Genomic DNA, 27,077 nt, shown 5'->3' with positions numbered 1-27,077 from the left:
AATTGCTTTTTCAATATGCTGAAATCTCTTAATGGCCAAAAGAAAGCAAAGGGAGTGGAGCATGTTAAACCCTGGCACAGCGGGTAATCTGCAGCAGCCAACTCCAACTACTCGTCCACTGCTCTGGTGAGAAAGCCCCCACATGCCCCGTGCCTGGGCGAGGGTGCCACTGCCTGCGGCATCCCCGCTCAGCACCCATGCCATTTGTCAGGGCACCACTTGGAAGTGGATTCTGTACTGTATCGGTTCTTTCAGGCAAACTAGAGTCTGACTTTTCGTCTTTTTCAATGAAGCATTGAAGAATATGCAAAAAAAAATTAACTCTCATGAGAACTCAATGGAACCCACTCTGCCCAGAAAATAACTATAGTGGTCCTTATTAAAAGCCAGCCTGTGCCAACTGGTACCACAGCGATAGCTGGGGCACAGCACCGTTGCCTCCCACTTTGATGCTGGAAAAGTGCCGTACCCCAGCTAGCCGGGTAAGAGGTGGTAACTGCTGACTTTAACAGCAACCATGGGAACTGAATAGGTGGAAAGTGTCATGAAAAATAGAAATTGGAGAGACAAATTCAAAAGGAATCCTGTCGGTGGATGGCTCGGTAATGCAGAAGTCATCCTGCCGCTAGGTTCTGCTCAGACCTCCCTCGCCCTAGGAGGTCCAGTGTGTGCCAGACTGACAGACACAGAGCCTCGGCACCCAGGCAGTGTGACCAGGCTTCCCCTCTTGCCATTTCTCTTCTACCCTACAATTAAGTCTCCAACTTTTGAAACGCCATTTGGCACTGATTGTTCAATATCTCAGTTGGCAGTAACTCCACATGGGTGACCTCTGAGACCAGATCTCTCCCGTTTGCTGTTCATCTTCGTAAACTCCAGGCGTCCAATTCTGATTAAAGTTCACACTTTCAAAACGGTAAATGTGTATTCCAAAGTAAATATTTCCTTACAGAGGCAAGTGCTTTCCCCAGCGCATCACCAGTCTGCGAGCTGCCTGCTGCCCCACTTCCTCTGTTTGCTGAAAAACAAAAGACTCGATGTAAAAACAGACAGTAAGACACCATTGATTTCTATTCCTGGTCCACTTACTCTTCATTTAATTGCATTTTAATGCTAATTACATTAAAATTACTCTTTAATTACTATTAGTTTGTTTGCTAAGGTAGATACCAAACACATTCACACTCCATTTTTGCAGGTAAAATATAAACTTGCCATGCTGTTTTTTTAAAAAAATACATGGCATATTTGATAGTACTTGGCCATGTGGGTTTTACAGGCTTCTACCAGTAGAAGATACTCAAAGGTATGGAAAACATGCGAGCGTGCAGCGAGTCAAGGTTGGGGTTGGGAAGGGCTCCCCTCCCCTGCCCCCCGCTCCCGGCAGCCCTAGCTCCCCTCGCAAGGCAAGGACAAAGCTCCATCAATAAGCAGCTACCCAGTATTTTGTTGTCTCCTCATTCGCTCTGTGACCCTGGTCCTCTGTATATTTCTCAAAGTGTGTTTTATGGACATTAAGTTCCATAGGGACTTTTCCCAAGTGTTCCTGCAGACTTCACTTGAACATCCCGTGAGCGTTTCATGAACTGATTTTTCACCATCTCTCAGGTGATGGGATTGCACCTTTTACATAAGGAATTTAGGGCAAGAAAAATCATGGTGTAGCAGGCCACCAGTTTCTCATGCTCAGGTGACAGGTTGGAAACTTCTCCACTACAGGAGAAATGAAAGAAAACTACGGATGGAGCACCCCACCAGTTTCAGCATCTATATGGGCCATTTAGAAATGGAAAGTGCAGCTCTGCCTGGCTGCTGCCCACGACCAACGCTTCTGCTTTCACCTCCCAGGACTCTAAGCCAGGCGGCCAGAAAATGAGAAACAAGCCATCGGTAACCATCCCCGAAAGCCTGGATTAACATCTGGGAGGGCTGAGGCAGGAGAGGATCCCGTATGCAGCAGGGTGTGAAGGGCTTCAGCCCCCCCGTCTCCCCCTCAAGCCCCTCGGCACCACGAGGCTGTGGATCCTGTGCCCAGAGGACTTCAGGAGCAAACCAAGCCCTGCTTCGAGCCAGGGGCATCCCCCAGGAAAAGGACTCTGGGACCAAATTGCTCACAGTTGTACCACAAAGTGCAAGCGCAAGCACTTTTTTTTGGTCATTAAAAAGTAATATTAAAAAGCCTCCTCCAAGTTTCACCCCAGCATTACTCAGTTAAATACGCAAGGCATGGGAAGGAGCAGGGTTGGATCCATTTTACAGCTCTCCGATTGTAACTGTTGGTGGAACTACAGATGCTAATAACCAAATGCAGCTGGCCCAGCACTCAAAGCAGATGAGCCAATCTGCCTGCGGACGTTGCAGCTCCACGGCAGCAGCTGGGAAAGCTGTGGTCCAGGGGATGCCCTGCCGTCCCCCTCCAGAGCAACCTTGCTGCTCCACCTCCTCTGATCTTCCCACCCTGAACGCATTTCTCTCATCCACTGCCTCATCCCTAGCCTCCACCCCTTGCCCCTTCCAGCCCAGCTGTCCTTGCTCAGCAGGTACCCTGTCTGTGCTGTCAGAGGTATGGGGTACTGACTCCCCCACTCAAGCCCTGCATTTTCATAGCAGCTTCTGCAAGGTCTAGTTCAGAAACCTTAAGGAATGGCACGGAACAGCATTTTCCTTGTATTTCTCAAATACAATGTGCCTGTTATCCAATTTAAGAAATGCAGCATCTTTACGTTGAACCGGACTGCGTAACTCGGATGGTTCAGCATCCTCCTCTGGAAAGGCCTCGGGGTCTATGTGCATGCCAGATGCTGCTAGACAAATGAGTGCCATGCGGTCTGCGAGCACGTCTTTGCCGACTTCTTTTTCTCCCCTTTTTTTTTAGTTAAACTTTTACTTTTCTTACTGCATATTTGAAAATGTGCTCATCTGCCAATGGCAGCTTATTTGCGATCTCAGCTCAGTTTGAAATTAGGCATCAAGATGTATAAAGAAAGACACAGAAAGAAACGTGAAGACAGATAGAACAGGCAGTGTCAGATAGAGATACAACTGATCAGGGTAATTTAATGTTGCAAATCACAATCTAACAGTTTGCGACTTGAATAATACCAGGCAGATGTCCAGAAATTCAGTTACTTCACTTTAAAGTGAACTGTGAATCTAAATGTAAATCATGCATTGTTTTCTCCTTTTTCTAAGTGACTCTAACTGCATTATTCTAAAATTAAGCCCTGCTTTTGTCTGTCTGAAGGCCGGGTTCTCCTGATGAGATGAGCTGCCCTGGTCCTGCGGCAGGAGCGAATGCAGGAACCACAGTCTTGCTCCACGTGCTCTCCGAAACCTGACAGTGCCGAGCCGGGCCACGGCTTACATCAGTTACCGCTAAGAACAAAGGAATTCTTCAGATATACCCAATATTAAACTTCTCCTGAAAGACTTTGAAGACAAATTACTGCGGTAGGCCTGGAAAACATACAGGGAGAGCCACAGGGATGGGCAGCAGGGTGCAAAGTTCCCTTCGGCAGAGAAGAAGGAGCTTCACTGGGAAGGGGATGCTTGGAAAGCAATATGGTAGAGGTTTGTAACACGGGGAAGGCGAGCTCACATCGTTACTCGTTGCTCTCCCCATTTAAAGACTGAAACAAAATAAAGCTGGTTTTTTTCAGTAGCATCCAGTCAGATGGGGAAACTCGTTGCTTTAAGGCAGGGGTCCTCAAACTTTTTAACCAGGGGGCCGGCACGTGGATGAAGTGGCAGGAGGTCATCTGTGGCTGCTTGGTTTCCTCCCCCAACCCTTGGCAGGGGGTTCTGTAAATACCGGGGGCCGGACTGAGGACCCTGGGGGGGCCGTATCCAGCCCACGGGCCCTAGTTTGAGGACCCCTGCCTTAAGGTATGCAAAGGCCAACCATATAAACAGATTTTTAAAGGAACTGGACAAATTCATACAGAAGAACATCCTCCACTGGTGGCTACTGAACATGAACCCCAGATGCAAGCCCAGGTGGGACGGCTCTGAGCTGTAGGCTGCAAGAGCCCAAGGAACGGTCGGAGGAGTGGGGAGCACACCCCGGGCACTTTGGGTTCTTGGGGCAGTGGACAAAGGGGGCAAAGGAAGGGAACCACGGCTCCTTCTGCGTGGAAGACCAAGATAAACATAAGTAGACAGAGATCTTTGGAAAGTGTTCATGTCACAGGAATAGCTGGGATTACTTACACACAGCTGGGTTTTTTAATGTCTTGTTTTTCTTTCTTACATCACTAACCATGTGGACTTGCTGTAGCTGTCAGTTTGGTAATGTAAGGGACATGATGGAAATCTGGAGATGACTAGAGAAAACCCTTTATTTGAAGGAAGAACAAAGAAACAGTGCCTTAAGAAGAAACACAGCAAGGAGTGCCTGCTGCAAGAGCGCAAAGACTTCGTGAGCGAGAGGGGAACACTAACGTTACCCCGGGAGCGGGCACTGCAGAAGTAAGAACCAGATCTCATAGGAAAAGACAAGCCAGGGTATCTCTATAGAGAAAGGTAATGTACAGTGCTGCTTTCCATAGGAAATGGCTATGGAATATAATCAACTGTTTCTATTAATATCGCACAGTTGCTGGTCCATCACTTTTATTTAAATATGGCCGCTGATGCCCCAAAGGCTGGGCAGGGCCAGGCTTAGCTGACAGCTTCGGTCTGCACTACAGCTGCCCGGTTTAAACCATTGGGGTATTTACCCGAGCTCAGACAAGCACTGCTGGTGTCTGGAACAGCACCCCGAATGGAAGAAAATGTATATGAAAAGCAAGAAAGTGTGTTTGGACTAGGCTGGGGCATGCATCATGAAGACGGATGCAGACACTCACAGCACGTCTGTGTAGACCCCGCTCCTCGCGCACGAGCAGCCGCCGGGGAAGAGTCGTGGGAAGAAGGATTGCAGCCCAGCCCAGCTGGCATCAGATTTGTCACCATGCACCGAAGAGTAATCTGATGAAAACTGTGGATGGTGCTTCCCCAGCAGCTCTATCCATCTTCCCGGCAGAGGCATTCGCAAGGTAACCTGCGAAGGCGCGCCAAACCCGGCTCAACAAACTCGGAAATAAGTGGAGGGTCACCATGGCAGGGTCCGCCTTGCTCTGTCACCTCTGCGTAAAACCGATCCTCAGGTGGTTTTCCTCTCTGCAGAACATAGGATGCAGAACAGATACCGCTCCTACCTCAGTAAAAGGCTGTCACCGTTTATCAAGGGCTCTTCTGCTTCCCTTCAGCTTTTGAAAGAAAACCATAAGGTATTGTGCAAGGGTTGTGTAAGAGGGGGGATCTTAGGCAAGACAATCAATGGCTTCAAAGTTAATAGTAAAAGCTTTTTCAAGCCCATCAGAAATCAGGACAATGACGGAGAGTTGGTGGGGCCTGCAAACAACCAAGATGCAACAGCAGAATTCAAGGAAAAAAAGGGTAACAGCAGAAATGCTAAACAGATTCTTTTCACTTGCCTTGCCGTGGGACAGATGATATTTTATAAGGGATTAGTCAGAAAAATTGGCTCCAACTGAAGCGTCAATGTAAAGGCTTTAAAATAAATCAATAAAAAGAAAAATAAAGAAGATCCAAATGACGTTTCTAAGAACTCTCAAGAAACTCAAACACAAAAGAGCCTAACTTCTAACCACACTGTAAAACTGACTACTTAGACCAACCTAGTGCTGAAGTAAACAAGGCAGAAAATATTAAAAACCAACACTGAAAACCATCTTCTGCAAATTCAAGGAGCCACCAGAATGTAAACCTGACTTGTCTACTAGGAGAGAGAACAAAGAGCAATATACACACGGATAAACCCACCACACTACCCAACCAACATGGTGTTTGTGGGGGGAAGGCACATCTTGCAAATCTGAATTCTTCTGAAAACGTGATGAGCACACCGATGCAGGAGATCCAGAAAATGTAACAGATTTGTACTCTCAGCTTTCAACAAAGCCACCTCACAAAGGCTCTTAAAGAAACTAAACTGTCTTCAGATAACAGGGAGGTGAGGATAGTCTGGCAGATTAAGAAATGATTGAGACTAGAGACTACAAGAGCAGGAATTAGTAGTTAGCTTTATAAGGGAGAAGTATTACCAGAAAATTCCCAGTTTTGCAGATCTGTACTGTTCAACATACTCCTACATGGCCTGGAAGAAGACATGGCACACGCCAAGGTTGTGATGTTTGGCAAGACCCCGCTTCACGATAATAAACTCAAATGTTACGTGTAAAGAGCAGCTCCTGTAACACTAACGTGCTGGGCAATAAATGCCATACATTCGTGAAAAACACCAGGCAACCAACATGGGGTGAAAAAAGCCTTATGCCATAAATACACACCAGCAGGCTCTTGTTACCTATAACCAGCCCAAGAAGAGGAGGAAACCTAGAGCTACAGTGTGCCATCAGCTGACAACCTGAGCTGATGGTAAAGCAGGAGAACCAGCCCCTCGCTGCCCCCAAGAAAACCCCCACAAGGAGCAACGTTGGGCAAAAAGCAGAGACAACCCTGAAGCCTGTTATCACAGAATGGTCGGGGTGGGAAGGAACCTCTGGAGATCGTCTGGTCCAACCCCCTGCGAAGGCAGGTTCCCCTTGAGTTATGTCCCTCTGTGAATTTACGACACACCTGTATTTTGGATACAGAGTAAAAATCTGGTAAGTCCATCAAGAAAGAGCATCAAGGTCTACAGAAGAGAAGCAAAGTCAGAAAAAACAGAGGGTAGTTCCTTTAGAGGACAGACTCAACATGGATTCTCCAGCTTGGAAAAAGGACCGCCACAGTGGGGCATGATGCAGGCTACGTCAACCCAAACACCAGGGCAGAAAGGCTCCCATCTGCTGCTTGTGGCAACATGAGGAGCAGGGAGGACGACAGTGGGTCTTGAGGGAACAGAGTCAGAAGGAAAGAGGAGGAGCACCATTCCCAAGTGCACAAGGTCACTGTGCCAGGCCAAGCTGCCAGGAAAGGCTGGGTCACTTCACAAAGAAGAAAGTCAAGCTGCTTAAATACTCGGCACCGCACCCAGCACTGGAACGACTGGGAAAGTACCATATATGCTTGCTCTGTTCTTATATTCCTCCCAAGGAAATCCTTCGAGTCTCTGCTGGAGACAGGACCCCTGCATGGATGAGCGTTTGGTTCATCAGGACATGAAGGAAAGATGCTTTCGAGTTCTTATGCAAAACACCAAACAACCCGGCACGAGGAACACTACAAACCTCCTCCAGACCTGGAAAGGCGCAGGTTATGCACGACAGTTCTGCACTGGGCTTTAACTGGGCTTTTGGGATGGAGCAGCCAAATCTGGACTGGAAGAAAGGCTTCAATTCATTAGTTGATGGTGGACACGGGTTTGGGGCAAGAGCAAGGCAACACTCAGGAGGAAAACAAATTAAAACAGGTAAGAGAAGTCCATCTCCCCAGCGCAGGTAGCAAGCGCGCAGCCAGCTTCAGCCGCTTCCAAGGGGAATCAATGACAGCACGGACAGCAGGTCCATGAACAGGTCCCTGAGGAAGCAGGCAGGGACATCCCCCCCCAGCCCCACTGACACGACAGCCCTGGCTGCTGGGGCAGCATGAAGGGCAGGAGCTGCAGAGATGCCTGGGATCACACATTGCCACGGAATGCTAAGCTAGATGATGCCTGCCCGAAGCAGCAAGGCATTTCTGATCTACCAAGGCCGGTCTTTATCTCAAACTGGCTGCTGTGGGTTAACCCTATCCTGGCTGAAACCAGGGCACCAGTTTAAATGTCCTTCATATTAGAGAACACAGCTGGGCACACGTGAGCCTGAACGCTGGCTTCCCTGGTGAGCAGGCAGGGCTCCACCGACACAAAACATCAGCCAACTTGGGCGTGATGCAGAAGACGAAGATAACTTGGGAAGAGGATTGTAAACCAGGACCTGAAAACACCGCCAAAGCTGTCGCTTTTGCTTGTGAGCTATTCCCCCGCTCACAACGCTATTAATGTACTGAAGGCATCACGAAAGACCTTTTGATGGATTGATTCTAACTCTGTTGAAGAGTGTGTTTATTGTTATAGTTCATCTCCTAAAACTTTCTCAGCATTTTTCTACAAAGTATAATTCTGCACTGGAAAGCGAAAGGACAGAATGATGAAGTACAGCCTTTTCACATCCTTCTGGTGGGATCCTGATTGCAAATCTTAGATTATTGAATAAACTTCCAGGAATCGGTATCTCGGTGAGTATAATTGTATCTAGCAAAGCATCTAGTGTAACCGACAGGCTGGAGCTTTCTATTAGAGAATTTCAGCCAGACTTTTTATAGTTTAAATTCTAGTACGAACTCACGCTGTTCTGATGGCATAGCGCTTCCTGAAACAGCAGACTGGAAATTATGTTTCTGTGTTACAAAGAGCGGAAAAACTTGCACCATCTCGGTATTCACAGCTGATGATCTTCCCAAATTATGAGGAAGTGACATTGCTGGATAAAAGTCATATTCTTCTTATACTGCGCGACAGTTCACCACCCTCCTGTAACTGTAAGCTTAACATTCTTGTAAAATATACAGTGCAGTATTATGTGACTGCTCTGGTAATAAAATTACTGTGAAACCAGTGCCTCAAGGGGAAATGCACATAATGTTTCTCCTGGAAAAGCTGCATGTCACAGTGCATAATGTCATACAAACAACATGTCATTAGAAGTGAAAGCAGCAAGTAGGATTAATACGTGCATCAGATGGATATGATAGACTTGTACAGCGTATGCTAAAGGCGCTCAATCTCAATAACTGGTTGCTTAAACATCGCACTGCTTCAGACCTTGAAAATAAAAAGCCAACGCTTAGCATAAAATTAACCACCGCCAATGCCATCCTATCGTCCCTTGGAAGGATTTTCTTCCTGCTGCCTTTCCGAGCTGCACGACCGTTGCTGGGGTCTGTCCCAGCAGGGCTACGCCACCACACTCCTGGTCCTCTCACCCAGGGACTGGGATGGGGGCACATCAGCTCCTGGCTGGGCTGGCTCAGATGGCTTCCCCAGGGAGATCGGGGAAGGAGAGCGTGTGCCCAGCCTTCAGGGGAGGTTCACCAGCTTAGGAGGAGAACAGGACTTGCACTCAGACACAAGAAATACTTTTGCAGCCCTCTGTTCTGACACAGCCCAGCAGTATGGCTTGTTGAATATTTACAGCTGCTAAAAAAATCTGCATCTTTGAATTGTTGCTCTTCTGATTCACAGATTGGGTTTTTCAGCAGACGAAGCCAGATGAAAATCTGGACGCAGTTTTTACACGGGAAATTTAGGCATTTTTCTAGGTGGCTCCTCGAAGCGCAGGGGCAGGAGGTTGCATTTGCACTCCTACCTGTTTACATCCCTCTGGAAGACTCTGCATCCCTAAATGTTTCTGTAAGGCTTCTGTGCAACGGGTGGAAAGATGGCTTAATTAAACTGGACTTTATTAGACCTCTTTTGAGGGAGAAAAGAGAGTGATTTTCACGTGTCACGCACACAAAAGCAGCAATACATTGTAAAGGAAGAACTCTCAAATGGAATGGCAAGATTGAGCACAAAAATGCCATCCTGAAATGGGATACATTTTTCTCAGACAGTGACAAATTAAGAAGAGACTGTATTTAGTTTCTTATTTGTTCGAAGACATTGAAAAATATGATGCCCATGTATTAATGTTTGAACCCACCCTCCATTCTTACTGCATTAGTCCTGCTTGCAGTCATCCAATACAGAATCATGTGTGTAATGTGAAACGTGACCAGCGATGTGTTCCCTATTTACCAATTATTTAATTTGCTTTATTTGCTCTGAGATAGAGGCAAAGCAATATTTTTTTATTTCCTGCATTTAAGTACACAGAGGTATGCTCTTAATTTACAGAGCCACTCTCGGCAATGTCAGAGGCGGCTCTCTCCCTCACAGGGACACGCCGCTGTCGCCGCTTCCCCCACACCACGTGGAAACCCGGCAAAGAACTGAAGGGGAGGAATGTCGTGATACAGAAGTATCACTTCACGTGGCACTGCAGGCGATTAAGTCACTAAAGACGATAAAATCAAACTTCAAAACCAATGGGATCAGGCACTGAGCTGGTGCACTGCCTTCCATACAGACCCTGAAGCAAAGTGCTTGGCTGTAATGACGTATCTCATTCACAAAAAGAAACAGCAGTAGTAAAATGCATGAGCAAAGGAGGTGAAGGTCAACTATGATGTACTTATTCCCATGAAATCCTTTCTATCTCTCTGCACTGAGACTGATCGAAGAAGTATACCTGGCATACACCATCAAAGAACTCTGCGCCTTGATTTCAGCTCTTTGGTGCTAGCCCAGCGCGCTGGAGCAGATGTGAGGGGAGACAGGAGGGAAAGGGAGAGCCCCAGGCAGCAGCCACAGCACCCAACCTCAACTCACCCATGATACTGTCCGTCCCGTTGGCAGGGGGGGTGCAAGAAGACGCGCTGTAATGATTTGTGCCACTGCGGTGGAAGGTGGACATTGGAGGAAGACTGGAATTGATGTCTGCTGAAGAGTGTGATGGGTAGCTCTGTGGCAAAAAAGAATAAAAAAAAGATAGTATTTTAACTGTTGAGACCACGGAAGGCAGCATGCTGCTCACATTGCCCCAGTCCCAAGTGCTGGGGTATCACACCCAACTGAGAAAAGCAGAATGCTGCCCTAAGACTAGGCAGGGAATGTATTTTTCTACCCCAACTCGACACGTTCTGGAGAAGACACAGCATACACCTATCTGATATGGATAAATATCCCTGGTGGACAGCTCGTAACTGATGATGCTACCATAGGGATGCAATGAGAAGAAATTAAGAAAGAGAAGTTAGGTGGTGTACCAAGCCAACCGTTTTGACAGGGACAGCTCCTGGCTGGAGGAGCAGCCTTCCGAGGGAAGTGGCAGAAACCCCACGTTGCTATTGACATGAAACCCAAGATCTGACTACAAGATGTGCATGGCTGGTATCACCAAACGTGCCGTAAGGAACCACCCCGCCCCCCCAGGTAGTCAGCTGGATCACTTTTCCCTCCCACTGCGGTGCCTCTGTGACAGACGACTGAAAACCTGCTGGATCAAGTTCTCCAAACCAGCGTGCGACAAGCATCTGGGCAGCACACAGAAGACCTTGGTAGCTCTACAGCTGGATCCAACCTTCATTACTGTGACCCAACATTGCTGTGGTCAAATGTTTTGCTGAATTTGCATTACTACAAACCTGGCTTACTGCGGCGACGCAGCTTGATGCAAGCAAATGTCAATTTATTGTACAGAAACACGAGTTCATGTACACTTTCAGAAGCTGCGCGTTTTAAACAGATTGGTTCTTGAAGCTAAGCCTTGCATACTAGGCAATCCCCGATTGGTGGTTAACTACCAGCAATTAACCGCAAGGTGTTACCTTTCCTTGGCGCCATCCCTCTCCCACTCCCCTGTGCTCTGTAAACATGCCTCATCATGTTAATTGTTGTCTAGACAAGCTCGAGCACATTCCCCTCAGCTAACTGATTGCCGCGCATGGTCCTAGTTTGCAGCCCGCTCCTGCATCTCCCCCTTCCTGTTGCACAAAAAGAACCTTTGAAACCGAATGAGTAAAAACAAGGTATAAGTAATAGAACAAATAAAAAAGCAACTAAGACATATTACCAATGTCAAAATAACCCACTGTCTCTGTTCCGTACAATTTTACAATTTCCCCTTTTTGTTTTTGAACAGCTAGTACCAGGTTTGCCATGTTCTGCAGGGCCCTTGCAAACATGACAGCAACCAAGGTAACAGCAAACAAACAATACTGCCAATTGAGTGAATGGATGCCAAAAAGGCTGACATTTTCTCAGATTTTGATAACATGTTGCTGCAATGGGGCGCCTAAAATCCACGCAGCACATACCATCCAAATCCTCACAGCCATGTCCCTGAACCAACAACAAAAAGCAGTGGCAATTTTGACTCACATTCTTAACTGCCTACCAAACAAGGTGATTTAACTCTTTAATGCTTTCCCTGCTGTTACTCTGGATAAGAGAAGAACCGCTGCGACACGTTCCCATCATAGCCTCCTACTACATTAGCATCTACAGAAAGACAATTATCGACATTCAAAGTGTAAACAATATCAGCTTCTTTTGGATTAACATTATACGTAGGTGGAAGGGCACACCAAACAAGAACTGGTTCAGTCAAAAAGTTCGAAACATCGAAACATCGCATGCCTTCTCTGAACATCCCTCTGGGGTCATTCCCCTCATTCCCTCTCTTTTTTATGCAAAGAGAAACACTTTTACCATAACAGAGAAGCCCCTATTTACATCTGAGCCCGGACACAAACCGCAGCTGTATGCTCCACCAGGCTCAGGGCAGAAATCGTTCATGTAGTTACATAGCTATATATCTCTACAAGCGTGCAGACACCTATTAAACACTAGATAACCATGTTTATCTTTCCTAGTCTCCTTCACTATACCTAGCTGTTCTATCATTATGAATCCTCCCTTCCCGCACTGCTTTGCTTAACTCTTTAACAGCCTCGTATTACACAGGCTGCCACTCTCGAGGTTGATCTGTCTGACAAAATACTCAACATGCCCTAGCGACTCCCAAAACCCATCACTGAAGTGTTTCCCACTTGCATGCCTGCCACCAATCCCTCAGACCCCCTTTCACCCTCCCCAAAAATACAATCAATGTGTTGGGAGGGGGTGGGGGAAAGGTCTAGCTCCTTTTCCAGATCTATAGGACCTGGATCAAAAGGTTTATCAGTGTCAATGAAATAATTTTCCAAGTTGTCCTGTTCCCGTGCTTGGTCCTGTGTTGTGAGGGTCGCTGCAATCAGTGACAGAAGCTTTGGGGGCAGAGGAGGTGTGGACAGAATCACCATCGCTGACGGTGTCTTGAGAAGAGTCGCGCTGTCGGTGGAATTTACAGCTTCCTCTGGTTTAGCACCGATAGTAGAATTAGTCCACACTTGGCAAAGAGTAGTCAGAATTTGCCACCAAGGTGCTAAATGCATTCCCGACACGGAGTTCCCCTCCACGGCAGCATCATACAATTGGCTGCTGTCTGTACACACTTTCATTCTTTCAAAGTCTCTAAAGTTTCTTGGCTGCTCACCTGTCTCGATGCATACAGGTGTTATCCTCGGGGTTTAGGTTGTCCGCCTGGTCCAGACAGCAAGACGATCGTTCAGCCAAGCCGTCTCCTCCGGAACGCAGCCCTCTTCCACGAGCTGTCTTTTTTCCGTCCTTATTCTTCCAAGGCTTCGGAACACCACCATAGGGGTCACCATTTGAGGAGACTGAGGCACGGACTCCCGGATCTGACTAGAAGACCCTTCATGAGTCCATATACGTCTCTTTCTGGGGACGAAGCCTGATTCCCCATTACGGATTTCCCACAGCTCACCTCTCAACTCCGGAGGGATTTCAGGCCGGCTCCTGCTTCCTTTCAGCAGATCATTCAAAGTTCTGTGGGATTTGCTGCATGTCGCTCAGATAGGCGATTCGAGAGCCCTTCACGTCAGATCCTTAAACGCATCACGTCGGGGTCACCAATTTGCGGCGAATGAAGAGACGGGACGCAGCTTGATGCAAGCAAACGTCAATTTATTGTTCAGAAGCACGCGGTTTTATACACTTTCAGAAGCTGCGCGTTTTAAACAGATTGGTTCTTGAAGCTAAGCCTTGCATACTAGGCAATCCCCGATTGGTGGTTAACTACCAGCAATTAACCGCAAGGTGTTACCTTTCCTTGGCGCCATCCCTCTCCCACTCCCCTGTGCTCTGCAAACATGCCTCATCATGTTAATTGTTGTCCAGACAAGCTCGAGCACATTCCCCTCAGCTAACTGATTGCCACGCATGGTCCTAGTTTCCAGCCCGCTCCTGCAGCTTACATTAGTGCTGTTTGTCACTGTTGAATAGTCTTTTCTTCATCGGCGCATAAGACGTTGTGTGCAGACAGGTCTTAGAATAGAACTTGCCCAGCTTTTATCTCCACCACAGCATTGCCCCCAGCAGAGAAGAGGTCCTGCAGAAGACCTCTAGGTTTTGGAGACTGACACAAAGCCTCCTTAGAAACACGGGTAGCTGGTGACACGTGGAAGCACCTGGCCCAGGATGAAGGCACTGAATTGTTGGAGGATCATCTCCATGCCCTCTGCCTCCCTAGGTCGTTCAGAGTAAGCGGGCTGAGAACATCCTTCCCTTCGTTTGGACTATTCAATTATTTTACAGGATTTCTTGTAATGAAGTGCCAAGTAACCAAATACTGTAAAGTTATCTCAAAGAATGTAAACAACATAGCCCAAACCTCTTTTTCTTATCCATGGAAAAATGACCATCAACTCTGACTGAGGTCTGAGTAACGTTTTCAGGCTTTGACTCATTATACACCACTTCAGGACTTGTATCCCAAACCCAACCAGCCAAAAAGGCGCAGCTGAACAGGATTTCTCATGTGATGGAGAAATGAGCAAACAACGATTGCTGAGGCCAGTGGCCTGAACACCAGTGACTCCATCCATCTCCCCTGCGAAACAGCTGGTCTGGGACATGTACCGAAGGGCTGGTTTGGGCTTGTCTCACTTTTCAGGGGCTTTTGCCAAACAATTTAGGAAAAATATGAGATCTGAATATAGCTTAGTGGAGAACTGCTCTGTATTCAGTGCATCTATTTATTTATCTCTCTATCTCTATCTATTGATCTGTCTATTATATATCTACATCTTTTTTTTCAATGCATCTATCTATGATATGCCTGAGAAAGCAAAAATAATAAGCAAGTTTTTCTTTCTTTTGCTATATACATTTTTCTCTACAGGTCAGTGAGCAGTTAAGGACATTTGCAGGGAACTGAAGTGAAATCACCAGCTGACCTCTCATTGATGCTCCAGCAGAAATTATGCAGAGAGTATTCAGGAGTATCACTGCCTCCCTTCTGTCCCAATGTTATCTAAAATATAGAAGGCTCTGCCAGTCCAGCCATACATAAATGATTAGTACGAGCACCGTTGGCACTGAGCAGCTACAGCTTGGACTAGTATTGGTGGTCCTCACTATCTCTGAAATTTAGGGTAAATATAATAATACCTACATAGAAAAACATTTTGGGGAGTTTTGGTGGAACATCCCTACCCATTTTGCATCACATAAATATTTAAGTTCTTCATAAACACCCCTACAGGTGACAAGCCCAAGAAATTCAGAAGTGAGGTAAAAAATGCCAAAATGTTTGCCGCCTTGCCCCATGAAGGCACTCTGCTGTCTTACCTCTACCCTCAGCTGCCACCATAAAAAGCCACCTAATTCTGATGGATGAGTACCCATGCAGATAACAAATGAGATGAAATTGGGTTTTAAAACTTATGCTCAATTTTTGTTATATATGCCTGTCACTTCAGAGCTATGTTAAGTTTGCTTAGTGCCTTAATTATGCCTTTTATAAGGACATGATTAAGCAGTTTTTGAGGCAATTTCTTTTGCTTTTGACTTCCTATTAATTTTCCATAGCAGCGTGCTAACCTCGTTAAATGTAAGACTTTAAAGATTTGTTTTGCAAATTAATTTTCAGTTTGCAAGAGTAAATTTTAATTCTTATTCCCTGAACGATGCTTCTGCTCGACTTTACAGCAACGGACTCCTTCCTCCCTTAAACCCAGTACTCCTCATTACTTGTCCTTCTCAACAACCTCCAAGAATGAAAAGCAGAGGTACAGAGTAGAAAAGCTTTTCTGCTTACAGTGTTCCACACATTTTGAGAAAAATGATTTTGCTCTGGCTGGCTGTTAATTTCTTTACTGCTCGCTTAAAACCAAAAGCCAACCAAAAAACCAAATTGATGGAAACCAGCGTTATCTCTACATCATCAGTTCAGCCATGATATTAGGAGAACATCCCTTAAATGGTACTCAGATCAGATTTAATTCAAATTTTATCTTATTCCAATACAATAGATGGAATCGGTCCCAGCAGCTTCCTCCTGCTAGGGAGCAGGATGTACAAGAGAAAATCAAAAAACTCTTCCTTTTTTAAAGCAGCAAATCGATGGTAGATAGTTATCTATAAACCCAGCCCGGCACAGGACACACCGACTGCCATAAATCACGGACACTGAAAAGTGCAGGCGTCAGCAGCAGCCACGAAGGGAGCAGAGGGCACCAACATGGCCTCAGCCGCCTGCTTGCGACACAGGAACTGACTGCATCTCCTCCTCCCCCCCCCCCCCCCCCCCCCCCCGCACTAGGGGGGCTCTGCACCCGGACAGTGACACGTGCTGGTGCCGCAGGCAGGGTGAAGCTGTGCCCGCACCCAGCCAGCACCCACCCCTCCACTGCACTCCCCAGAGCATCCCCCCCCCGCCACCCTGCGGCTTACAGGTTTCCTTCCCTCAGCGGAACCTGAATAAAATCTTGAAGGTTTTCTAAGCTGCCTCAAACTCGCTTTTGCAGAGTCGGGAACACCGTAGCGGTGCGTGGAGAACAGTTCAGCAGCACAACTCCAAGACGTGCCCATGCCACGTGCCCCCCCTCCCCCCTCCCCGTGCCTTACCAAGCGGTCATGTGGGTGCAGGCTGCAGTAGCTGCTGGACTGGGGGATGTGAGAAGAGTTGCCCAGCATGCCCCCATAGCTGGGCTGGTTCATCCCGCTGGAGGAGCTCCACGGGTCGCTGCTGTGATGGCCATCTGCAAGAGAGGAGGGGAACCCCGCTGGTGCCAGAGCTGCGGCCACGTGCCTCTGCAAGCTCCATCCTAATGGGGCTACGGGGCTTCAGCACCAGTACAAATGACGCTGAACCGAGCTCTATCCTAATGGGGCTACGGGGCTTCAGCACCAGTACAAATGATGCTGAACCGAGCAACGGTGACCACTTGTGTCATCCTGCAATGCTTCATTACAGTCGCATCACTTGGGCTTGAAAGTTTCCTGCTGTTTTATTCCTGCTCTGGTACCATAAACTCAATTATAACAAAATTCATCAGGGACAAAAGTCTGAAGGCTGAAATGAAACCCCCTGCAGCCTACGGAGCGAGGATGTGTCACCAGTCTTGGGGAAGCCTCCACCTGGGAAGGGATCCTTGTAATATCTCCACTTCACATATTTCACCTCCAGAAAGTTTTCAGAGTTGTTTCATTGTTGCTTTTTGTTTATTTGTTTAAAATACACAGTAGCAACACTTGTATGGTTTATCCTTTTCAGTCTCCTAAGGCCAGCACCCATCCTGCAGCCCAGCTCACTGCCCAGGTACAGGGCGCACCCAAGGGGGCAAAGAGGGCTCCCCAACTTGTATCAAGTAAAACGGGTTGTTGCATATTTTGCATTTAACTAGACGTGCTGAAAGGGAATTATAATAATGCAGTGAAATGCATTTTCTACTGGAAGAATGCCAATGTGTTAACAAAAAAAACCCCAACACCCCCCCCCCCAAAAAAAAAGAAAAAAAAAAGAAAGATAACTTTTCCATAATGATCAGCAGACCTGAAAGATGGGCACATGGGCTGGAAAAGTTGTCGGCTTTTTCAAACTACAGGAGTTGGTCTAATAAAAAATTATTATGCCTCACCTACAGCCCTGCCTTATTTATACACTTCAAACACCCCGGTGGCAGTAGCACTTCTAGCATCACCTTCCCATGGCTGTTTGAACAGTCATTTAACTCAGATTTATGTCTTCAATATGAATCTGCCAGAAAATAACATTTAGAACCGCAGAATGGCTAAGCACTACAAAGGGTAAATATTTGATATCATTAGAAGCCTATTAATCCCCAGCTTTGTAACTCCAGAGGAGTTTCGTAGCAGGTTGCTCCTGGGGCAGTATTTATTCGCGTTTTAAGTCAAGAGCACCATTTTCTTTCCAGCCCTGGCCCACACCTCCCACCGCTTGGCAGAAGCTGGTCCCATCGCCCTGCAACGGGGAGCTGAACCAGCCCCAGGGATGCTGAGCAGCACCCGTGACCCTCAGGTGGTGGGGACACAAAAGTGGCATGTTGCTCTTTTCTTTTTTGTTTCCCAAGGGTGGGAAATGGAAAGTGTATATCTGTATATGGAATAAAATCCAATCCTTTGCCCTGCAAATACTTTGGCCAAGCAGTTCCGCTGAATTAAACAGATTTACTTGCTCTTTGCTTAGCCTAGAGCAGAGTATATGTAGAAGTGTTTTAAAGCTCTTTTTTTTGCCCTAAACGTGACAAAAGATGAGTACCCTAGTTGCGTGTGGGTCTCTCCAAACTCTAGGAAATTTTATTTACTAAGCTGTACCAAATTTCATTGTACTTGCACATAACTACCGCGAGAAATACAACATGGTGGCAGTGAGTACGTGAAAACTATGATCCCATCCTCAAACAAGAGGAAGGGTTTCATTTTCAATGGGTTGCTCTAATTCCACACGCAGGCGAAGAGACACACTTGTAGCACCATATACTTGATCTAAGACAAAATCTTTCTCATTAGCATAAAGCAACAATGCACAAAGTACATGCCCAAATTCGTGTGGATTTAGTATACGCATAATATATGTGCACACACACATGCTGGAGGAAAATGTTTCAAAAACCTTGGATGATAAGAGGCTGGCAAGTTATTCATTATGCTGCTTCACTGCAGGATCAAAACAAGATGTTCAGAGGCATAATGGTCAGACGAAGACGGACAGGTCTTCATTTTAATGGTAATGTTACAGACCACAAGACGATATTCCAGCATGTCTCGACTACGTATAAACTAAAATACAAACACAGAAAATGTATGCAAAATAGATTGCCTTTTGAAAGCAGTGTCTTACCTTGCATGAAGAAGGAGCTAGGAAAAGTGCTGGCTGCTGGTTTTGAGGATGGATAACCTGGTGAATCCCTATTGTAGTCGGCAGTGCTTGCTGACGGGGCATAAACCTAAGGAAAAAAAGACTAATTTAGTACACCTTTAGCAAGAAGCAGGAAAGAAATATTGAGTTTTTACCTTGCTCAGTATAAATCCGTTCACAACACCACATAATTCTTCTCTCAGAACACAAAACCCTCAGTATATGTGTGACTGGAAAATAAATTCTAAGTTTCAAAAGAAACTCCAGCCTGACATTTTCCAGCTTTAAACAACGATATGTGCAAGGTATTTGTCAAACTATGTATTTCTGTAAATAAAACGAACAAACAGATGCACATATGCTCTTCCTAGAGCATTATGGAGCTTAAAACAAACAAGAACTTGAAACAATGCTGGTTTTCTCATATGAAAACGTACAGACTTTACCCACTTAAGAACAAAACTGAAAGCACTGCAAGGAAGTAAAAAATGTTATTTCCCAAACTAATAAAATAATAATAAAAATAATTTAGAAAAACAGCATTATCAAGAACACAGAAAATTACAAACATATCTTGGGATATTAAATTCCCATGGATCGAGCTCTTTCCAGAGAAGCTTGAAGGGACTATAAAAAACCTGGATCTACACAAGACCACCAATGCAGCGTGTGTGCACATCAGGGAAAAAACTCCTCCTTTCTTAGGACTTATTGTATTTGTCTGTGCAATAAACTTAGCCCGTGTGCCAAAACACTCATTTACTTATATCTGTTTACTAATACACCAGAGCCTCCTGCAACTTGCCTTTAGAAAATACCGATTCTATTTCTTGCTTTAGTTTACTCCAACCAGGAAGGCGTTTAAAACCAAAACAAAACCAAAAAAAGCCCCAACAATCCAGTCCAGGCTGATAAGTGCAATTTATTATTTACAGCGTAATTTATTCCCTCTGCCTATATACCCTCTATATTCCTCCGTGCTTTGTTTCTGTGCTAGAGGCGCCTCTCTCCAGATGGTCAGGAAGACTGAAGCACTGTCATCTCCTTGATGAAAATGGATACCTTCCTGCCTCCATTTTGAAGCAGGCAGCAGATCACAAAATTGGCAGAGCGCCTGCTCCGATGTTTGCAGGTCACAGCGAAAGGGAAGAGAAACCCACCAGTGAAGCACGGCTGCTAGCGGGGCTGGGAAGGGCGCCCGGCTCCTCTGCTGGCATCCCCCCACCAGGGCAGGGGGAGCAAAGAGCTTCTTGTGTTAAAAAATAAAAACCCACCCAAAAAAGCAGGGAGCAAAAGGCCGAGGGGCTGCACAGCAACTTCCCCCCATGCCACAGGGCTCCCAGAGCCCCAGCCAGGAGCAGGGCAGTGGGATGGGGCCCAGCAGCCCAGCATTGCATCCCCGTGGGGCACAGCAGCCCCTCTGGCTCTGTGAGCCTGAGGGCGCTTGCCCCAGCAGGGCCAGCAGCAGCTCGGGGCCTGGGACAAGCCCAATGTCACAAACCAAAGCAAAAGTCTCGTGAATATAGTCAAGACCAAATGGGTTTGGGGTGCTGGGCGCCCAGGAGGAGGAATGCCCCACTGCCTGTGGTGCAGCAGCGGCCCAGGGAGAGCCCCAGGAAACCCTGAGGACTCTTTCAACAGGTTTTTATCATTTTTACCAAGAGGCAACGCAGCCCTGCACCTGCCGACCAAACCCAGCGCTGAGCCACCAGCCTGCGCCACCGAGCGCAGGACACTGGGCGGGATGAGATCGCTGCCGGCGTCAACGTTCTACTCGCGTGTCAGCACTTCACTGGATAAAATTACAAATGTAATTATTAAAGAAAATATGATTAAAATACCTAACAAGTAACAGCCAAAAGCCTGCTGCCTGCTGCTGGAGGGTGGGCAGGGCTGGCCCTGGCCAGGCAGGGGCACCCAGCCCTTGGGTACCGGGCTGTCATTTTGGAGCAGGGCTGCCACGTGCTCTCACCGGGCACCACATCCCAGCCTCCGCCATGACAGTGAGGGACTGGGAGGTCCCACCACCCCAGGATCAGTCCCTGCGCACATCGGTCAGGCCCACCACCAGCTGCAGCCCAAAATGTCGCTAATACTAGCACCTCCGGCATCGCCATCTTCAGATCAGCTCTCCCTTCAGGATGCTGAGCGATGCAGAAAGTGAGCTGGCATGGGACATTAGTGATGGCTTCAACCTGGGGCCAGGGGCAAAGTCCCTCTTGATCTCAGCCCCTCTGCACCTTCTCAGGATGAGTGCTGTGGTTCAGCTAAGGGAGGGGAGGTCGGGGACACAGGCAAGTGGCTTTTTGAAAATCCTGAGAGTCAGGATGAAGGAGAGCTTCAGTCAGCCCAAAGCTCCGCTCCCTGGTCAGTGGGAGGGTACGGAGGTGCCTCCCCCGAACTCCCCCTTCCACTGCTGCTCCTGCATTGCCTTCAGAAATGCTTCACACAGGTCCTGCAGCGCCCAGGGAACAGCCTGGCAGAAACTGCAGAGGTTTTCAGAAAAGATAACGGAATGCCAGATTTAACCCTGAGAAGATCAAAGATGGATGTGTCAGGGGGCAAAAAAGGTGCTTGAACACAGGCGGTGCCCAGCGAGGCAGCAAGCACACAGGCCAGAAAGCAGCAAGGACACCAACGGCAGCGTGCTGGCTGCACCCACTGCTCTTCTTCCCTCTGGGCTGTGCCCACAGAGCACAGAGGGACCCCGGGAAGGGCTGGGAGGGGTGTTCAGGGGAGGCATCCCCTTACCCTCCCATTGCCCAGTGAGCTCGTAGCTCTCATCCCTTCTGCTCAGGCAGCCCACAGCATGCCCTGGCTGCCAGGGAGGTTTCCCAAGGGACAGGCAGACACCCCGTGGGTGACCTCATCGGTGAGGCAATGCCTCTGGCGCATCCCAATGACCGCGTGGTAAGAGCGGCTCAGGGAAAAACGAGGTGGCCCTGGCCTGGCAGGGGACGAAGAAAACCCCTCCTGTATCCCCTGCACTCACTCCCGCTGTTTCAGGAGTGACCGCCACCTCTCCCTCCCCTGCCCCAGTGCAGGGATGGTCCCGGCTCACCCCCCTCTCCCCATGCAGCCCAGCCCTCCCGCTCACCACAACACACATCCATCTCAACCCACACCTGGTCCTCCCGGCAGTACCGCAGCCACCCAGCCTAGTGGCTTTCAGACATGCCTCCGGCTCCACCAAAATCACCCTGGGAGAAGGCCCCCCCCGATGGAAATTTGGCTTTGCACCTCAGCCTTCTGCAGTACCTGCGCAGCGCTAGTTACCCAGCTCTGACAGCTCCCTGTATGCACTGTAAAGAAAGCAAGTACGTACTTTACACCTCTTGCTGACTTGTTCCCTAATTTGAGTTTGCTTCGCTTCACTGCTTGTTGTCAAACTGAACTGTAAAGCTGCGGGGTCAGAGTCTCCACGGTGGGTGCCTGAGCCACAACTGCCCCCGTGCCGGGGCTCCGTAGGAACGTGCTTCAGGAATAACGCCGAAGGGCATGACCAGCGCTTCAATGAACTTACAGAAAGCCACAGTGGCGGTGGAAGCGTGCCATGGGCTGGGGATGCCCACACAGGGGCAGGTCCCTGCCCTCAGCTCCCACCTGCCTGCAGCTCCAACCCACCCCCTGACCTGTCAGCAACAGGAGACGCAGCAGGGCAGGGTGGCAATTCAGCCTAAGACAAACGCTGTCGGGGGGTTTTCTTTACCACCCACCGGAGCTGTATAAAGACCCTGCCTGAAGGCTTTGGCACAGGGCAGGTCAGCTCAGAGGTCGAGGAGGGAAGCAAAGCAAAGCATCAGTCGGAGTAGGGGGGGGCAGACGGAGGCTGGCAGTCATGAAATGATGGGAAAACCAGCCAAAATAAATGCCAGCTTACAAAGTGTCATGTAACTGGGTTTAACTCTTCCTCGTTAAAGACAGGATACTTGATTTATTCTTCTGTTGGTTTTACAGCTGAATTTTCACACAGTGAAAGCCGCTGGGCTGAAGGAAATTAACTCATTTTGCTGTGACAGGCTCAGTCACAGGAAGAATTTGAGGAGATATAAGGTAGCTACTTAAACAAAATCATGTATTTCCTGAAGAAGTGTCACTCTTTCAACATAAATATTCATTATTTTCAGATTTTTATCACAGTGGGATTCTCATGTTATCACGACACTAGTTAAGAACACACATGGAAATTCCTCTCCTGTTAAAATGTGCAGAAGTCTCCAGATTTGTTTCCCACTGTATCATTGTGACTGCAGTATTTTCAACAGGCAATAAAGAGAGCATAGGAGACTAACTGGATGAACAATGTTCTGACCAGCCCCTGTCTTTGTGTCATTCTTCCACAAAGCAATGTTTAAAAAAAAGCAAGAAGTTTATCACATTATATCACATATAATCACATTAATAGTCTGTCCAAAAATGTTTGCCAGATAATTTTACAGAGATGGAATTGCACTGATAACCTCGTTTAAACAGACACATAAATTATCATGAGTAAGTGATGATAAAGAAAACAACCCAATAACTTGATCCAGAATAGCGAAAGTAAAATGGGTTAAATTTATGGCACTGGTAAAAATGGTGAAATGCTGTCTCCTAAAAGGCAAGAGAGAGTAAACTGCAGATGAGTACAAGTGACTTTCTGATTTGACAGGAAACATATTACAGATTTAAAAGACGTTAATATTCTTAAAAAGAGAGCCTGAATTTAGAAAATCACTCTGACTCATGCTGGGAGGTTTGAAGAGATGATGAATAATGATCTGGGAAAAACACGCCATTCTGTAATATGACATGATGAAAAAATTATCCCATTGTTGCCATTTTTGGGAGCCTGCCTGCAAGTTCCAAACATCTTTTCTTCTTCAATTCTTCCGGAAAGCTCACTGTCCTGGGAACACGTTTCCAGCATCTTTCATTTTTCAGTACTTGGGAGATGCAGTTTGCAGAGCTGCCTATGTGGTGGGCGCTGCCCCAATGCCTCTGGCCAAGCCACGCTGAGCATCCCTGGATGCTTGCAGGTGGGCTGGACCATGCTCGTGCCCTCTGCCTGCGGCGCCATGTTCAAGACTCGGGGATCCAGAGTCCATCAAATAAAGGATAACCGACTTGGAAAATGCCTATTAGTAAGTCAGGATATCAGCTACTGAGTGAACCGGAGGCATGCTGGTTGGTGCTGGCACAGGCTGGGGGTGGGACAGGGATGCAGCTGCCCCTCACGGACATTGCCGGTGGGGATGCATGCACCTGCCAAGTACCAGGAGATGCCTCCAGCTTTGAGGCTCTGCAGGGTGGGCCGGCCCAGCCCCCTGACCCCCCACGGTTGCTCCATCAGGGAGCTGCAGGGCAGCTGGCTACAGGTGTTTGGAAACCCAGCCCGAGCGAGGAGATGCGAAAGGTTTTCTTTTCCCCTTCCAGCTTGGCTCTTCGCCTCAGTTCCCTCCGCCTCTCCTCTCACAGGTACTGGCTATACTGTTGCCAGATTTCCGATTTCCCCTCAGATTGGAACACGTCTCCATTTCCCCCGCTGACAAGATGCTCTGCGTGAGGCAGGCTGGACGGGAGAGCATCCCTTTGTGCGAGGGCTGCATCGGCGTGACGGGGTGTGGGCAGCCCCATCCCGGCCTTCACACACAAGGCGAAATTGGGAAAAATCTATTACCTGGCGCACATGGCACAACCGTAAAGCACAAGCTGTAAAACACGGCTGTGACTGAGAGCAACTTATTTCTGTACGCGGGGCAAGCCACTTCAATAGGTACCTGCTACGAGGAAATGTTTGCTAACGAGAATAAACCCATCAATCAGCAGTCCAGAGACTTTGAAATACATGGCAAAACTCCTTTAAAATTAAGATCTCAGAGAGAACATTTATCAAATTATAAGTCCGTTACCAAATGGCAAAGCGTACTGGCTATCAGAGCTGTCAGGAGGAATAAACTTGCTCGCTGGAACAAGCTGCTCTGCATTAGCAGATGTCAGTTTCTCACAGAGGGAAAAAACTCTCTTAAGCGAGTACCTGCCCCAGCAGCCAGTGCTCGTGGCAGGAGCCTCGCTGAGCCCGCTGTGCCGGCCACGTGATGCCACCTCTTCCCACTGACCCCCGCCTTGGTGGCACCCACCGGCTCCTCCATCTGGGCTGACTGCCAGCCAGCCAAGGGCTGGCCACCACCATTTGTGCTCCCAGGTACAACAACAACTTTCTCATCACAACCTGTCTCCTACAGCATTCCTACGGCTGGGACTGCTGCCGAGGGTCCAGGAGGTTCCCACGTGCCGGGCGGCAGGTGAGTGTGGCAACGTCCCAGGCAGCAGCAGGGGAAGAGCTGCTCTAGCAGTGCGGTCCCCAGCCTGAGCGCACCCAGGGAATCGCTCTTATCAGCAAGGCTAAAAATGAAAATGTTTTTAAAAAACAGTAATTAGAAAATAAAATCACTACTCCTTCTTTTACAAGCACTTGAGGGATACACTCGGCTGCTGTTGTCACTCCTCCCAGCTCTGCCATCAGATGAGCAACTGGCCCTGCAAGGCTAGGGGTGAATTTCCCCAACTTTTTGTTAAATAAATAAATAAATCAATCTGTACTTTAATATGTGTGAGGAGCAGACCCCCCTTCTGTGGGCTGACCTGTTCCAGGTTTCCAGCAGAAGGGCACTTTTCAAACTGCAGGTCCCTAATTTTGGCCACATGTTGCTGCGGGTGAGCGGGGGGAGAGGAAGAGGAGTGGGTGCGGGGGTGGCAGGCGCTGATGAAAAGTGCAGCCCTGCCAGTGAAGCACATTACCAGCCCAGCCTGGAAGGGGCTGGAAGGAAAACCCACCCACCTCACCCTGCGTTTATTCTATCAACCTGCAATTGCAGCAATCAAAACCAGATGTCAGCTCTTCCAGATCTTTCTCACAGGACAAACACGCAAAAGGCCTCGGGCCTGGCGTTGCCATCATAATGGTAATTGAGACCATATGAGCCCCAACACAAAGCACATGCAAACCACCCCCTGGCCCCGCGAGGGGTATGAAATGGCAGGTCCCGCTGAGCCGCTAAGTGCACGGTGCGCCATGAAAAACAAGTGTACATGGGCAGGGCAACCACCTGTACAGCATGCCGCCCCTGCTGCCAGGGCCCGCGGGTGGGCAGGGGGCTGCCCGGGGTTAACGACACAGGTTGTGTAGTGCAGGTGGGAGGCTGAGCGCGCCCCCTGCTGCCTTCGTATGGCCGCTCGCGCCACGGCCATCTCTCGACGCCGGCTCTCCGGCACGCACCGCGCTGTGCACCAAGCGCTGCAGGTTGTGCGGCGGTTTTGCTCCCCTGATGGCCTCTTCTCCCGCTGCTCACGCTTATTAAAAACTCTGAGTGAGGCTCATTGAGTGTAGCCCCCCGTGCCGAAAGGCCTCTCGGTGAAGGCTCCGTGCCGGGGGTGCTGTGCGCCCCACGCCTGCCAGCACCGCTGTGCTGCAGGACCAGCCCGGCATGGGCAGAAGGTCTCCATCCCCTCCTGCTGCAGCCCTGCCTCTCATCCACGCAAACGCCATCAAGTAGGAACTCGGGAAACCTGAAGTCAACTCAAAAGCCACCACAAAGCGCTGGTTTTACAAACCACAGCTCGTTTTGAGGTGAAACGCTGAAATCTGGAGCAAACCACCTATTTGCTGCACACTGGTTGTTCCACTCCTACCAGGAATTGCTGCTCACACAAAGAGCTGCCCCACACTCAGCATACCCTAAACATTAGCTGCCTGACTTTTTTTCCTTATCCCACCCTATAAGATTCTCTAAGTCTGCAGATCCTGTTCAGTTAAAATGTCTTCCAGATGGGACTGCTGAATAACTGCATCTTGTGAACGCCCAAAGTTAAAAAGGGGTCAACTAATTTAGAGAAAAAAAACAAAACATTATGACATCCCTGTGCAGCAATACACACACTAATAAAGCAACAATAACATAAATAGACCTGGAGATTTTCTATTCAGACTGATTTCTTTCATTATGCAGCTGTCCCGGGTCATTACCAAAGCAATGCAAGAGCAAGTGCCTCCACCCACAGTCAAGTCCAGGACCACAGGTGAATTCTGCTCTAACTTGGCAGCGTTCTTCTGGGATGTCGGACAACCAGGAGGCAGAGCTCATCAAATGGTCCCACCAAAGCACAGCTTTTTCCAGCAGGCATCAGGGAAAGAAAAGGAAGAGCAAGAGGAGCAAGAAAAGGAGAGTCATTGAATCATTTTGGTTGGAAAAGGCCTTGGAGATTGTCAAGTCCAACTGAGAACAC

General features: G+C 48.1%; 1 protein-coding gene across 15 annotated transcripts in view; it reads right to left on the bottom strand.

Annotated features, from left to right (window-relative positions):
- Positions 1-27,077, bottom strand: part of LOC119140863 (transcription factor 4-like) — a 233,835-nt gene that overhangs the window by 23,117 nt on the left and 183,641 nt on the right. For all 15 annotated transcript variants that reach the window (XM_037372503.1, XM_037372505.1, XM_037372502.1 and 12 more), the window contains 4 exons: positions 18,795-18,900; positions 16,559-16,692; positions 10,418-10,550; positions 951-1,018 (listed from right to left, as the gene is read on the bottom strand). In XM_037372503.1, coding sequence (XP_037228400.1) covers positions 951-1,018; positions 10,418-10,550; positions 16,559-16,692; positions 18,795-18,900 — 441 coding nt within the window. The remainder of the gene's footprint in view (positions 1-950; positions 1,019-10,417; positions 10,551-16,558; positions 16,693-18,794; positions 18,901-27,077) is intronic.

The sequence above is a fragment of the Falco rusticolus genome, chromosome W (assembly GCF_015220075.1).
Source record: "Falco rusticolus isolate bFalRus1 chromosome W, bFalRus1.pri, whole genome shotgun sequence".
In the NCBI taxonomy this organism is placed as follows: domain Eukaryota; kingdom Metazoa; phylum Chordata; class Aves; order Falconiformes; family Falconidae; genus Falco; species Falco rusticolus.
The sequence above is the reverse complement of the archived record's forward strand: the minus strand, read 5'-3'. Positions and strand labels throughout refer to the sequence as shown.